Source organism: Emys orbicularis, chromosome 3 (genome assembly GCF_028017835.1).
Source record: "Emys orbicularis isolate rEmyOrb1 chromosome 3, rEmyOrb1.hap1, whole genome shotgun sequence".
Lineage (NCBI taxonomy): Eukaryota > Metazoa > Chordata > Testudines > Emydidae > Emys > Emys orbicularis.
In genome coordinates, this window is record NC_088685.1 from 42,952,780 (window position 1) to 42,969,023 (window position 16,244).

General features: G+C 41.6%; 1 protein-coding gene across 1 annotated transcript in view; it reads left to right on the forward strand.

Moving 5' to 3' along the window:
• Positions 1–7,073: 7,073 nt before the first annotated feature.
• ARHGEF10 (Rho guanine nucleotide exchange factor 10) overlaps positions 7,074–16,244 on the forward strand; it is a 110,632-nt gene continuing 101,461 nt past the window's right edge. Inside the window, exons 1-5 of the mRNA XM_065401022.1 lie at positions 7,074–7,290; positions 8,421–8,487; positions 9,055–9,134; positions 11,130–11,186; positions 15,015–15,178. Coding sequence (XP_065257094.1) covers positions 7,233–7,290; positions 8,421–8,487; positions 9,055–9,134; positions 11,130–11,186; positions 15,015–15,178 — 426 coding nt within the window. The 5' untranslated portion in view covers positions 7,074–7,232. The remainder of the gene's footprint in view (positions 7,291–8,420; positions 8,488–9,054; positions 9,135–11,129; positions 11,187–15,014; positions 15,179–16,244) is intronic.

The following is a 16,244-nucleotide window of genomic DNA, read 5'->3' on the forward strand; positions in this document are numbered from 1 at the left end:
TTTCTTAAATAGTTTTAATCAAATTGAAACAATTATAAGAATACTTATTTTCAAAACCATATAAAGGTCAGGTGTGCTTTCTGTATAAATATAATTATGGGTTTCTATGTTGTGCTATAATATGGGTTTTTATGTTTCATCAAGTGAAACAATGTGCCCTCAGGATTAAAAGACTCAACAGAGTAACATTTTTATTACTTATTAGATTCAAGGGATCATTGGATGTTAAGGTTTAAAGCTATTCATGTTCATACAGAAGAAAGGAAGGAACATGGCAGTGCTATAAGATAGAATCTAGTTTTAAAATTTCCTGAAGGAGAATCACTGGTCCACAGAGTTAGTGTTTCTAAAATGTGTGTAATATGATAAGGAGTGTTCTCTCTTTATTTCCCTGCTTAACTCCTCATGCCATCACTGGACTGGTGTGGGTGGAAGAGCTTCCACGGTCAGTGCTCTTCAGGTTCTGTGCAGAGGTCATTTCAGAAGTGTGGTATGGAGCAATCAATATATTTAAAAAGCAGGAACTGGGGTAAAAATTGTGGTAGGCACTTTTCAAAAGTCCAAAGTAAGTTAGAAGCAGAAATCCCATTGAAAGTCAATGAGACTTATTCTTCTAACTCACTAAGGCTTGGTCTACACTTACCCCCCAAGTCGAAGTAAGGTACGCAAATTCAGCTACGTGAATAACGTAGCTGAATTCGACATACCTTACTTCGAACTTACCGCGGTTCAGACGCGGTCCACACGCGGCAGGCAGGCTCCCCCGTCGACTCCGCGGTACTCCTCTCGTCTAGCTGGAGTACCGCAGTCGACGGCGAGCACTTCCTGGTTCGATTTATCGCGTCCACACCAGACGCGATAAATCGAACCCGGAACTTCGATCCCCAGCCGCCGAACTAGCGTGGCAGTGTAGACATACCCTAAGGCTCTTTTGAACAGTCTCCTCTGATTGGGTCATAATATTTACTTATATCACTTTCAGTCCCTCACCCTATTGCTCCTTCCACTTCACAATGTCTCAGATAAATTTTCTGGAGATGGCAATTCTTGTCAGTGATACTGGGCTACATTCACAGACAAAGGAGGTACGTGGCTGTAAAACTGGTGTGATGGAATAGTGCATTAAACCTATTGTTTCCAGATGAATAAATCTAATCTTCTCTGTTTTCTGCCTTCTTTTTTCTGCTTCTCTTTTCCTCTTCTATTCAGTGGGCCAGATTTTCCACTGCCTGGCTCCATGTGTCACCATTTACCCTTGGGTAAAGTAGGTGTATAGTGCTACCAAATCAGAATTCTCTACTTATCAGAGGGAAAGGGGGGACAATAGTACCATGGCCCTGAGCTCAGGCCCTCTCAAAACGTCTGTAACCTCTGTGTAAATAAAGAAATGGGAGGGGTAAGGTCCCAACGCCCATGATATTCCAAGGCCCCAAAGTTCTCTTCGTGGGCCTGATCCACTCACACTTCTGCTAGTGTTTCACACCACCTTGTTCAGGTGTAAACAAGATGCAAGACAGAGGAGAATCAGAATGAGATCATCAGGACCAGCTGTTAGATGCAGCAGGCGGTTCGATGGAGATCGGCAGGACTGGCAGCAATGCATATTAAGAGCTGTGGTGTGGCCAGTGGGTTATCAGCTGCACTTATCCACTGACATGGCACCTTCATACACACACAAAAAAGTTTACTCAGACTTTGCACAGGAGTTGAGATTTGAGTTTTCCAATAACAAGTAAAGCACCTGAAAAAATTGAAAGCCATTTTCCCCCTCCCATGATCTGATAACTCAAAAATGGTCACCTAGGCCTAATCCAAAGCCCACTGAAGTCAGTGAAAGCCTTTCTATTGCCCTCAATAGGCACTGTATCAGCCTCATAGAATTTTATCAATTTGGGGGGTGGGGGGGGAGAATCACATTTGGTCAAATACAAATATGTAAAGGTTCAGCCCCAAAGGTAACTTTATACAATATATAAACACATGAAGAAAATGGCTTGAAATTAAGTGTCCTGTTGCCTCAACCATAAGATATGATAGTAAGCAGGCAACTTATACATTTTTGTTCCTTTAAAAAAATGAGTCACCTTTTCCCCTCTAGAGAAGGACTGTGTGAAAGGTCTTGTTATTGTTGTACAATCATAAAATATGCTGTCTCAGCCTGAAGAAACTGAAGCTCTGGCAAGAATGTTTATAACCATGACAATCTAAACAGTTAAGAGCTGTGAATTGTGTGGGTTTTATCATAAGGATACCGAGCATGTCCTAGCTAGTGAAGATGGTGATAAAATCATCACAACTCAGGAGATTTAATAAACCCTGCGGGAGTTTGCTTTTACCTCATATTACCTCAAGAAAAAAATGGTAAATTTTACTTCTCTTACACACTTAATATGTTGTTGAAAAATATGTACTTTAAAAATATATTATGGAATGTATTCTCCAGTTGCTGTGGAAAAGCCAGGGGGAGGGGGTGTGTGGGAACAGAGCAGAAAATCCACTCGTTGTTACCTCCATCTCATAGGGGTTTCTGGCAGTTTTCTCCTCAAGAGGCATGGGGGTTGGGATGGGGTGTTGTGCCAGGCACAGAGTGGGAAGGGGTAAGGTGTGTCTCAACCCTTTGTGTTCTGATGACCCACAAAAAAGGAGATTGGTGGAAGCAGGTACCACTGCTTGAGCAGGCTTCCTCTTTCTGCTGCTGTGTCCACCATTGCCCTGGCACAATAGCTCCAGTAGGAGCTGAGGCTGCCATTGACTAAGTTCTCTGAACTCAGGCAGTAAGAGCAACAGTGGGGGCTTTACTGTGGCAGAATTAAATCCTAATGGGGTATCCATGATGCTGTTGTCACACAAGTATAGTGACACAGACAGCAGCTGGATCCCAGTTCCTGCCACATAAACCCTGCTGAGACCGGTCTCTGCCAAGAAGATAGAAGGGCCTATGCGGGGAACACCTTCTCCTTCTGCACTTCATCCCTCCCAGTTTTTCATGGACAGAGTCAAGGAGCTCACCCTGTCTGGTTGGTCACAGGAGAGGTAATTACATTGATTCAGTTGTTACTTTTACAAAGGTCAGGGTTTAGCAAAGTGGAGTGCTGTTGACCTACAGGTTTGCTGACAGAATAGAGAGCATTTCACCCTAGGTCACTTGCTCAAAGCCAGCTCAGGCTGGTACTGAGCATAACTCAATACCATCTGATAGATATTTGATGGCCCATGTGAAGAGAGTTTCTGCTATTGTCATACTGGCACTAACTGGTGCTGTTATTGGCAGTTTCAGCAGAGAAACCAAAGTTTGAGTGGGCAGATCTAAAATTAACATGGCACACATTAAATGGATTAAAAACTGAATAACTGATAGGTCTTAAAATGTAAATAGGGAACCATTATTGAGTGGGTGCGTTTTCAGTGGACTCTATATGCTATTTAAGATTTTATCAATGACCTACAAGAAAACATAAAGTCGTCACTGATAAAGTTTGCAAACGACACAATTGGCGGGAGTGGTAAATAATGAAGAGAACAGGCCATTGATACAGAGCGATCTGGATCACTTGGTAAACTGGATGCAGGCAAACAATATGTGTTTTAATATGGCTAAATGTAAATATATATACCCAGAAACAAAGAACATAGGCCATACTTACAGGATGGACACTCTATTCTGGGAAGCAATGACTTTGAAAAAGATTTTGGGGTATGTGATGGATAATTAGCTTAAACATGAGCTCTCGCTGTGATGCTGTGGCCAAAAGAGCTAATGTGATCTGGGAGGCATAAAGAGGGGAGTCTTGAGTAGGAGTAGAGAGGTTGTTTTATCTCTGTAGAATCTAGCCAGTGATGTGACCGCTGCTGGAATACTATGTCCAGTTCTGGTATCCATAATTCAAGAAAGATGTTGATAAATTGGAGAGATTTCAGAGAAAAGCCACAAGAATGATTAAAGGATTGGAAAACATACCTTCGCATGATAGACTCAATGAGCTCAATCTATTTAGCTTAACAAAGAGAAGGTTAAGGGGTGACTTGATCACTGTTTATAGGTATCTACATAGATTGAACATCTCATAATTAAATATTTGTTCCCTATCAGAGAACGGTATAGCACAATATGATGCTAGTTGTGGAAGCTGAAGCTAGACAAATTCAGACTGGAAATAAGGCATACTTTTTTTTAGCAGTTTTGAGTAATTAATCATTGGAACAATTTTCCAAGGGTCATGGTGGATTTTTCCATCACTAACCATTTTAAAAATAAGATTGGATGTTTTTCTAAAAGCTATGCTCTAGGAATTATTTTGGGGGAGTTCTATGGCCTGTGTTATACAGGAGGTCAGATGATCACAACGATCCCTTCTGGCCTAGGACTTTGTGAATCTATAAGGAAAGTCTGCAGAAGAGAAGAATGAGGGGGGATTTGATAGCTGCTTTCAACTACCTGAAAGGGGGTTCCAAAGAGTATGGATCTAGACTGTTCTCAGTGGTACCTGATGACAGAACAAGGAGTAATGGTCTCAAGTTGCAGCGGGGGAGGTTTAGGTTGGATATTAGGAAAAACTTTTTCACTAGGAGGGTGGTGAAGCACTTTAATGGGTTACCTAGGGAGGTGGTGGAATCTCCTTCCTTGGAGGTTTTTAAGATCAGGCTTGACAAAGCCCTGGCTGGGATGATTTAGTTGGGAATTGGTCCTGCTTTGAGCATGGGGTTGGACTAGATGACCTCCTGAGGTCCCTTCCAACCCTGTTATTCTGTGATTCTATGAAAGAAGGGGCTTAAGTCACAAAGTTTAGATTTGGATCTGGATTCAGATCTGAACTTTTCCAAAGTTTTCAGAGGAAGCCGTTGAAGTTTATTCATAACAAGTATTCTGGTTCTGGCTGGTCTCTATTAAAAATAGAAACACGTTGTATTATATATGTGTTTACTTGGCATGGTTTACATTAAAAAGATTACTACAAACTTCATGGTCTTAGAAATATATCAAGGAGCACTGTTTTGTCCTAGAGAGCCTAAAATTCTAGGACCTAATTGTGCAACCCTCATGCACAACAGTGAGCACTTATCCCATTAAATCATTAATAAAAAATGGTTCCTCTCTGCTCAGTTCTAGAAAATGAATTAAAAGGCTGTGGTACCAATGATGAAGAGGAGGAAGAAGGGGAACAATTTGATTTCGATAGTGGCGATGAAATACCAGAAGCAGACAGACAAGCACTTGTGCCACCTGCTTCAGACTCTGGGATTAATGCAGAACATGAAGACACTAACTCCACAGGTAAGCCTTTATATGGCTAGTAGGCCAGGGGAGTACTGCTCAAGTAAGGATCAAGCCCCATGTTCCTCAGATGCTTTTCATGCTGATAGAATTGCTGTAGTTCACAAAAATATTTCTATAGACAGAATGTGAAAGTGATTTAATTTATCCCAAATACTTTAGTTCCTTGTGGACTTAACAAGGAGAAAGGGTAGTTATTGTCCCTGACTGGATTCTTATTCCCCTGCTGCACTTAACCTAGGAACTGGTTTCCTCATCCCTGTCTTGTGCAGGCATCTGCTGTGATGGTAGGGTCTTTGTGACAATGATTATCTGTGGATATCTCTAGGGAAGCTTCATAGGGTGTGTCTACACAGTCCGTGGAAGTGAGCCTCCCAATGGGGCTCATACTAGCACTCTAAAAATAGCTGTGCAGACAGTGCTTTGAAGTTGTGGCTCACACTCTGAAGGCTAGAGAGTGGTGTGGGCGTCAGAGCCTGAGCCACTTCAAGGCGCTGTTTACACGACTGTTTTCAGAGCACTAGCGTGAGCCCCATAGCCCAGGTCTAATGACCGGGGCTGTGAAGACGTAACTGTAGTGGCAACTTGGCAGCTGGGGGGCATGCTTCACTCAGCTTGGGCAACCTGGTTGGTGGCATTGAGTGGATGTGCTCTTAAAAATAAATGGAGCATATTTTTGTGCCATACATGAAAACAAACCTTCTTTCTTTGACTATTAGGAGCTGTGGACCTGTGTGTCTGTTAAGAGCATTCACCATGTCCATCCACTCTTAGACATGATCTAACCACCTAGGAGGTGGGAGAACCAGGATCCCATCCTCCCTGCTCCAATCACTCTTTCATTATTTGTCCAAAGTGGAACATCTTCAACAGGAGAGATTGAGGGAGCCCTGCATCAGACTGTCCCATCGCCCCATGGCTAGGGTACTCACCCGAGAGGTGGCAGAGCTCTGTTCAAATCTGTTCTCCTTGTCAGGTGGAGGGGGGATTTGAACCAGGAGTCTCCCCCCATCCCAGGTGAGTACCCTAACCACTGGGCTAAAAGGTACAAGGGACATCCCCGCCCAATTTGTGTCAGTTTGCCATCTATAAATTGGGGATAATAGCATTGTCACAACTCACGGAGTGCTGTGAGAATAAATACTTTAAAGATTCTGAGGTGCTCGGATACTACAGTGGCAGAAGCCATATAAATACTAGAGTTACTATTTAGTGCAATATAAATTTCAGCTTGGAAAAGAGAAGACTAAGGGGGGATATGATAGAGGTCTATAAAATCATAACTGGTGTGGAGAAAGTAAATAAGGAGGTGTTATTTACTCCTTCTCATAACGCAAGAACTTGGGATCACCAAATGAAATTAATAGGCAACAGGTTTAAACAAAAGGAAGTATTTTTTCACACAATGCACTGTCAACCTGTGGAACTCCTTGCCAGAGGATGTTTTGAAGGCCAAGACTATACAGGGTTCAAAAAAGAACTGGATAAATTCATGAAGGATAGGTCCATGAATGGCTATTAGCCAGGATGGGCAGGGATGGTGCCACTAGCCTCTGTTTGCCAGAAGCTGGGAATGGGTAACAGGGGATGGATTAATTGATGATTACCTCTGGAGCACCTGGCATTGACCACTGTCTGGGCTAGATGGACCTGTGGTCTGAACCAGTATGGCTGTTCTTACGTTCTTATGATGTAAACGAAAGCTTATGCTTCTTTTATTTGTCAAGGGGATGACAACATAGGTAGAACTGAGAAAATACAAACAACAGAATCCCGTGCAGATGGCGCTCCAACAAAAGTAAACCCGTATTCAGTCATAAATATTTCACCAATCCAAGAAAAGGATCATTCCTCATCACCAGAACCCAATCCTCAAGATGAAAATGCAAGCCCTAACTTGTCTGGTGTATATTCTGTTCCGGTGCCCTGTGGCTATGCTGTACCATCCAATTTACCACTGATGCTGCCGGCATATTCCAGTCCTGTCATAATACGCAGTGTTTCTGTGGATGAAGAAGGTACAATATCTCTTGAATTTACTTTCTCTCAGGTAGCGACCTAGTTTAATTTCAGTGAACCATATTGCCCTCTCAGTTTTTATGTAGCACTCTTCCTTGAAATCTGTGGGGAACTCTGTAACAATTGAAAATCATCTCCATCACAGAGTACACAGCTGAACTTCGCTCCCAGTCATCTGAGAAGGATTTTTGTTTATTAAAGAGAAAGAAAATCCATGAAGGACTCTGTATTATTAGGAATGGGCCATTTAAGAAAAAACTATTCAAGTGGGATTAGTGCACTTTGAGAGATGCGAGCAAACACACATTTTTTTTTTAAAACAAAAAAACCCTTCTACATAGTTTTTTAAACCAGAGGTTCTCAACTATTAGTCAGTGGAGCAAGGACATGAAATTGGTCTCCCAGGTGAATGCCCTTACCACCAGAGTCATTCTTACTTTCTCTCTGTCAAGTATTTGATACAAAGTGGAATAGTTTCACCTGGAGAGATTGAGACAGACCCATAAAAGATTATTTGATAGGCTAGAGCAAAACGGGAGACCAAAGTTGACATCTCTTCTCCATCTCAGGTAAAGGGGGGGAACTGAACCCTGATCTGCCTCATCCCAGGAGACTGCCCTTACCACTGGACTAAAAGCCATTTTGTGCATTTATGAAGTGTCCAGATTTTAAAAAAGCAGTTCATTTTGGGTTGAATGAAACATTTTGTTTTACTTGAAACAAATTTGTTAATTATTTTTCAATTCACCCACATTTTCCTGAATTTTCAGACTTGGTTTGACCTGAACCAATTTTTTTAAAGATTTTTTTTTGGAACTGCTAGCAAACTGAAAAACCAGTCATTCTTCCAGCTCTGGGTTCTGTTAACAACTCTGCCACTGACTTGCTGTGCCCCTGTGCCTTAGTATCCCCATTGCCAAAATGAATATAATAACACCAAGAAGCTTAATTATTTTTGAGAGGTCTTCATAAACCGCATTGAGATCTGTAGATAAAGGGCATTGTATAAGAGCAGATGATGATTAATAGTAGCAGTACTATTAATTATTTAAGTTAGAAGCTAACATTTGAACTAAAAAAATGTTTTAGTCCTAGCATTCTAGTAACTGCTGTCTTCTACTCTTTTTAGTGGGTATGCAGTCAGTAACTGAAGATGGCAATAGTAATTCCTTGAGCTCAGAGGATCCCCCAAATAGGTAATTGGCAGCATTTATTTATCTCCAAATCCTTAATTCATGAGATGGTTTGTTGGTTACTTTTATATTTTTAGTTTTATTTTTTCTTGCCTGACATTCTCATTGCTGGGTTTTTAACAACTTCAGCTTTCATTGTGCTTTGTGGTGCCAGATCAACTCTGTTTGTGTACTAGCATCAGCACTGGGTGAACTCTTGCATATAAAACCATTACAAGTGGCCCTTTGACATCTGTGAAAGAGAGAGGTTTAATTTTCTGCCTTACAGGGAGACTGCAAACACAAAGAATTTCTTTGGAAAATGAAGAATACGTGATTTATTTATTTAAGCTAATATTGTCAACAATGCGTTGCTAAAGTTAAATTCTTAATTCCATATTAAGTCACTTAGATCTTAAAAACAAAAACATAAAACTTACATATTAAGTCTGAACTAGCCAACAGTTTTCTAGTGCCTTTTAATTTCAGAATGCGAGGAAAAAGATGAGTAGAACTTAGCTACTTATTGACATGGTTTAAAACGAACGTTGCAAGATTTTTAATTCATTTATTTTGTGGGGTTTTTTCAAGTGAAGATAACCAGGTCAGTAAAGAAGAAGATGCTCTAGCCAAATGGGTTGCAGATCCTGCAAACACATCATGGATGGAAAGTAAGTGTCAATCAGTCACAGCAGTGTCACTGTGTCAGTAGGTGACTCAATGTCATCATCAGTCACAGCTTTATGCCTGGGAACATCTGCATTGTCTTTTCCTGCATTTTTCAAACATGTTCCAGAGCTAAATAACAACAGTTAAAAAACACGCTTCTCCATTTTTAGTATAAGGGCCAAATTCTGTTCACAATAAGTGTTTGTTGAAGTAAGTGAAGTCATGTACCAGTAACTGGGGGGATAATTTGGCCCCATCTGATGGATGTATATTGAGGAAGAAATTTGCTTATGACCTAATGATTCCATTAAGTCCTTGGTAGAGTCACTTGAGGCTGAAACTGGCATTATGCAAACAGGTCTATTTGCCACATCTGGCAATTGGATTCATCATGGAGAGGTTGGGAGTGAAGAACTCTGGGCAGGCTAAGTGAATCCCTCTAAATCCTAATGTGGGAAACTGGCTCTTAGCTTGTTGAATGAGTCTGTGTCTCAGGGCAGGAAATTGAAAGAGGCTCTGTAGCTTAAAGAGGCATTCTCCCTGCCTGAGCTGTTATATAGCTCAGCCAGGACAAAGAGATGGTGCCCACTGGTCTGGAAATGTCCCCCACATGGAAATTGGGAGGAGTGGGGAATTACTTCATCACTCCAACTTGTTTCTTAGTTTACCAACATAATCATTAAATTACTTCCAGACAGAGTCTGGGTCTTGAACAGTTATATCAGGGATTCTTGACAATGACACCAGCGCCTGCAGTTTAGCACTCATGACAACCTTACAGTAACAATCCAATTGGCTTGCACAAAGGAGGAGAAAACATTTGGCCGATTAAACAGATTTCAGTCTCAAGCTCCCGAAAGGTTATAAATGATGAGGAAAAAATTGTTTAAAAAATTGTGATAAATACCATGGATAGTGTGTGTGTGCTAGACAGATCTAAAGTCACGCTAAAGGATGATTTTGTGTGGCCTGAGGATGGAGAGACTCTGTCCCAGGAAACCAAGAATCTCTTGATTTTCAGGGCCTGGTGTCCTGCCCAGACTGTTTAATGAAAGACAGTGTTTTGCCCTGATTTTTTTAAACCTTGTAGCCTGGCCCCCTGAAGAAGCCATGGGCCAGCTGAGTCAGTGAAATTCACGGCAGGTTGGGGGAGCACATACATGCCAGGTCTGTCACGTTTGCCACCCTGCTGTGGATGAAGATTGTCAGTGAGCACCCCTCCCGCCAGCCTTCCCCTCAGATGGAGTCAGATTCCAGGCAGTTCTGTAAGTGGTGAGCCTATTGGCGGCCCAGCTGTACACAATTATGTCCGGCAGCTTCTGAGCCAGCTGGATTGTGTCAGGGGGTGGGGTGGGGTTGGAACTAAAAAGAGTAAGAAGGAAGATGTAGGACTGAGCATGAATGAGACAGACAAAGAACTGAATACCGGTGGCACGCGGGGGAGAACATTGTAGTGTGGTGAATGTCAGGGAGAAGTGAAGAAACGGAAGAAATAAAAGCTTAAAAAATAGAGAAAGATGAGTGTGGGCTGCCTTTTCCTTCCTCTCCACTCCCCTTGTCCCACCCCAGACCCCAGCACAATAGACTGTTTTTTCACCTTGTAAAGTCGGATCACCTTATCATCCTAGCTGCAGGGTTGGGTCTGGTGCAGGGATTTGGAATGAGAGTGCTGGGAGAGAGCAAGAAAGGAATCACAGGATATACAGGAGAGCCCCCTGAGTGCACTTTGCAGCTTAACTGAAATTCCTGCCAGACGTGGTGATGGCCACATGAGCCATCACTGTTATGGTTAATAATATCAATAATAATATTATTATTATACTTTATTTATGTTATTTGATTGAATAGAAGTACTGGCAAAATACTGATATTTCTATGTAAACAGAAAATAGGGTATGTCTCTATTATACACATATTTGCTGATAAGACCCAAAATCTTTGTTGGTCTGAGTCAAATCTAAAAAGCTTTTCCCACTGTTTTTCCTTTTTGTTATTAGACCCAGATGAAGTAATTTATGACGATGTGCCAAAAGAAGATTCAGACACTGAACCAGGTTTGAGTTTATGCGGTAACTTTGATGATGATGATTTAATACACTCACAGGTTTTATTTAAATGCACACATACAAATTCCCCTGGATCATATTATAGTTTTATCAGACAGACATATAGGTGTAAGTTTCATACCCCAAACTGCATGTAAATGCCATTCACATTGTGTCACAAATCATCAAGTCCTACGAAGTTCCAAATTAAGGACTACTCCTGTCAAAATTTGCCTCCAAAAGCCTCTTCTGTTACACTGTTCAAAGGCCTGATTCATAGATTCCAAAGTCAGAAGGGACCATTTTGAACATTCAGATCTCTGCCACAGTCACAGTCTCGCCCTTTGGGTATTGTTAATTATTAAAAAACATCTAGAATTATACAGAGAACTGACCTAAAAAAGTATTTTCAAAACCACAAGACTTGGGGATCTTCTTGGGTGAACATCACTGAGCATGCTGAGGTAGAATAGCACCTGATATCTAAATGTAGTGGAGCTTTCTGATGTCTAAAGCTCTAGCTGCTGACTTCCTAGCAAGTCAGTCCACTCAAGGGTGAAGTTAGCCAGCAGCCAAGTCTCAAACAAAATCTGCTCTTTGACCAGGGCCGGCTCCAGGCACCAGCCTGGCAAGCAGGTGCTTGGGGCGGCCGCTCCGGAGAGGGGTGGCACGTCCAGGTATTCGGCGGCAATTCGGCAGACGGTCCCTCCCGCTGGGAGCAAAGGACCTCCTGCCGAATTGCCGCCGCAGATCGCGACCGCGGCTTTTTTTTTTTTTTTTTTGGCTGCTTGGAGTGGCCAAAACCCTGGAGCCGGCCCTGTCTTTGACCAACTGTAACATAACAAATCAGGAGGAGAACTCATGCCAATGAGCAGCTTGCACCCAGTCCACTACTCTACTACTACAGCTTACTGTACATCAGTCAAGGAAGACGTTCAAAGAGGCTGCAACCCACCTATGTATACCTCTGTAGAAACGTTTTATTCTAACTCCAAACTAACCTAACTCCTTTACTGGATGGAGGGACAAGAGTAGACTTTGATGAAATCCTGGCAACATTGGTTTTCACCTTGCAAATTGTGAGTAGTGGAATGCTGGGTGCAGTGTTGTTTAAAGATATTAGATAATGTGATCTGCAAAATCACACCTTTCTCAGGTGCCTTCCTCCTGGGAAACATCCATTTGGACTACATCCCCCATCATACACCAAGACCAGGGATTCCCATGGTGCACAATGGTGGTTCCAAGAGAGAGGAGACCAAGATGTAGTTCAGTCTCTGAGCCCAACCTATAGAAGAGAATGAGGCATGAGGCATCTGAACTACAATTAAATCTGAATCAAAATCTTTGGTTTTAAATCAAAAGTTTTCAGCTGAAAATTTTCAGCTTTCTATTTTTAGCTGAAAAGTCTAAACTTTCCATGGGGAAAAAAACTATATTTTGTGACCACCTGAACTGATAATTTTGCAATTAAGATCTAAGGATTTGTTTGTTTTTAAATTGAGAACAGGTTGGGAATACATATTTATCCTATTGGATGAATTAATTTCTTGAATTTATAAGGAATTTTTAAAGTAATCACACCATGTTTAATGATGAATAGTATTAGGAACTTAGAATGTGTGCTGTTTGTAGTAATGTTTGTACCTTTATAATCCTCAATCTATATGCGTTTTAACAGGAAGACACTGTCCCTGTCTCGTGAATTTCCCAAATCTGAGGCTCCCATTCTGCAATTCAGGCAGATCCATTGCATTCACTGGAGTTTAGCTTGGGGGCAGGGTCTACCAGCACTGCTGTCATTGCGGAATTGGGGCCTATGGCTCCCTCTCATAAGTGCTCTATTGTGCAGATCTCCCCTTGGAGTCAGTGGAAGTTTCACACACAGATTGTTTACAGGACTGGGCCCCAAATCAGAGCTATTTAACTATATATGATCCACAAATTTTAGAGTTCACTTTCATTACAATGATTTTTTTGTTAAATTCTCTGTTTTGCTGGAATGCCACTGAATGGTGCCATGCAAGAAGTGTGTGTTTAAGAACCGAATCTATATTTATGGAAAAAACCCAGCTAGATTCAAAAGTTGAGTTTCAGCATTTCCAGGAGTTCACTTTTTGTTAATACCAAATGCTTTAAGTAATATTAATTAATATTACAAAACTGTTACTTGTCAAATTTTAGTTTTTGAATTTAATAAGTATTGGGCCATTCATATGTGCAAAAAGTCAATTTTTTTTCTCTGAAACAATTTGTCATTTACATATAACCTAAATCTTGTCTCTTTTTTGTAGACTGTTGCATAAATCAAACATTATCTCCAAAGTGCTGGTCAGGTGTGCTGAGATTTACTGCAGAGCAGTTTTTAATACTAAATTATAATCTCCCAGAAAATAGAAATTTATAATACAAGTGCCTACATACCTTAATTGTAATGGTACAGATAATGCCATTTATAACTATGAAAGCAAATACCTGCTTTCTCATGATTATTTGGCAGTAAAATCTTTCCATTTCATTTAGAATCAATGTGTTATGGGTGATGCCTATGCCAGCTAAAACATCAGTCACAGTAAAGATGGAAAGTAGGAGACAGAAATTAATAAAGCAATTAAAAGCGTTTCCCCAAACAATGAAGTCATTTTTAATAACTGATTCAATAAGTAATTGTGCAAACTGTTTTTCATTAATTTTTAGCTGACAGCACTTGAAGTGGCTGCTGATATGAAGCCACTTGGTCAGTGATCGGAAAAAGCTTAATGTTTTGAGCTCTTAATCTAGTTTATACATAAGGTAATGCTCCTTTCTAATTTGAGATGATGCATTCATGACTGCTGAGTATGAATGTAGTTGGGAGGATGAAAATGGGTTATGGAGCATAGTTCTTGCTATACATAGGTCTAATCCATTTTACTTAAAGTGGTAACTTTTTTATTTGTTCCTAGCCAAAATATGTCATCTGTTGTGTGTATTGATCATGAAAAGGTTCCTAAAGTGAGGTGGTATATGTGGTAGCAAGATACATCAAGGGGAGTTTACATATAGAGGGTCAATTCCTGCTCACCATATGCATGGGAGTAATTATGTTGACATCCCACTGAACTTGTGTGTACAATGAGCAGCATTTGCACAAAGATCTACTGTATATAAAATAAAACATATAGAAGCAAATTCTGCCTTAGCACCAGCAAACCAGCACAATAAAGAATAACACATATTTTGGACACCCCTCTTTGAAGAGGCCATCCTCCTAGGGAGCGTGGTGTGGGCACCAGAGCGTTAGCCATACATGCTACTGTGGTGCACCAAAGAGATATCTGCCTGGAAGCTTGAATGCTGAGAAAAGGCTTCCTACTGCTATCTATGCAGTGTAGCAAAGGGCAGACTATAGCCCAGGGATTGGCAACCTTTGGCACGTGGCCTGCCAGGGTAAGCACCCTGGAGGGCTGGGCTGGTTTGTTTACCTGCCGCGTCCGCAGGTTCGGCTGATCGCAGCTCCCACTGGCCACGGTTTGCTGTTCCAGGACAATGGGGGCTGCGGGAAGTGGCGCGGGCCAAGGGATGTGCTGGCCGCCGCTTCCTGCAGCCCCCATTGACCGGGGATGGCAAACCACAGCCAGTAGGAGACGCGATCTGCCGAACCTGCGGACGCGGCAGGTAAACAAACCGGCCCGGCCCGCCAGGGTGCTTACCCTGTCGGGCTGCGGGCCAAAGGTTGCCAATCCCTGCTGTAGACCATAGGGAACAGGCACTTTGGAATTAAAACACATCGAAACTTCTTTGATGCTTAAGTAAAATATTGTATTTTCTTTTGTGTTTTGGTATTAACGCATGCAGAGGAAATGATTTATGATGATGTTGAAAATGGAGATGAAGGTGGAAACAGCTCCCTAGAATACGGATGGAGTTCAAGTGAGTTTGAAAGCTATGAAGAACAAAGTGACTCAGAGTGCAAAGATGGAATTCCCAGCTCCTTTTTGCGAGGCAACCACAAAAGACATGTATGTAACCCACAGCAGTCTTTTTCCTTATTCGGTTTTTCTAATTACCCTGATTGCTCAACATTTACCTTGCCCAGTTGTCCCCATACCCTCTCATGAACCCAACTGCCAAGTACAAAGAGCATCTTTGCAAATGAGCTCTGAACCAGTAAGAGAATGAGGACTGAAGGCAAAACATAAAAGGAAAAAACTGGTGAAAACATAAAGGGAGACAGATCTGCACATAGGCTATGAAAATGGGTTGTTTGTTTCCCATGAGCTGTTCGTGACCTTTTCCACTTCTGCAGCTACTGACATAGTGTAAGTGGCAAATGAGTATAGGAAGTAGTGTGAAGAGTAGAACTGGGTGACCGTCATGGATTTTGAGGCTGTGCAATCCGCATGAATGGGTTTGCAGAATTCACAAAACTAGTCAGTTTGCAAACATTTCTCTGCCCCCTTTGATTTTAACCCTTTATTTTATTGCTCAACTGTGATTCAGCTTTGAAAAAATTATTATTGTAGCTGAAGGGAAGCCTATGCTATGTATTGGGGGATAGAAAGACTCAGTCTCCCTGGTGAGGGTGGATGGTCTGTATACAAGCTGTATAGTGCCTGATTTTCTGGTCTAGTACCTTTGTTCTCCATTGCTCCTGGAGGCAACTATGGACTGGTTCAGTACCTAGAGTACATTAAACTCAGGCTGCTCTAGTTCTTCCAGTTCTACTAGTTTCTGCTAATGATCCTCTAGGCGTCATTTCAGAACTGGGATTTGTTAGGGTGCATGATGCTCCAGCCATCTATGCCAAGGTGGTCAGGACTAGGTATTGCAGATCCAGCTGTTGCAGCAGATTTGCAGAGGAACACAAAAATGGGGAAGGTATCAAGGGCTGAGATGTAGCCTATACACTGAATCTGTATTTGAATTACAAGTTATATCTCTCCTGTCCTCTGTTGTTGTTGTTTTTTTGTTTTGGTCTTTCTTCCTACTCTATCTCCAGGTTTTTTTGCCTTTTATTTAAATAGTTACATTTTCTCTCTGCCCTTACACTGCTCATTTTCTGGCATTTCCTCTTACAGGTATTGC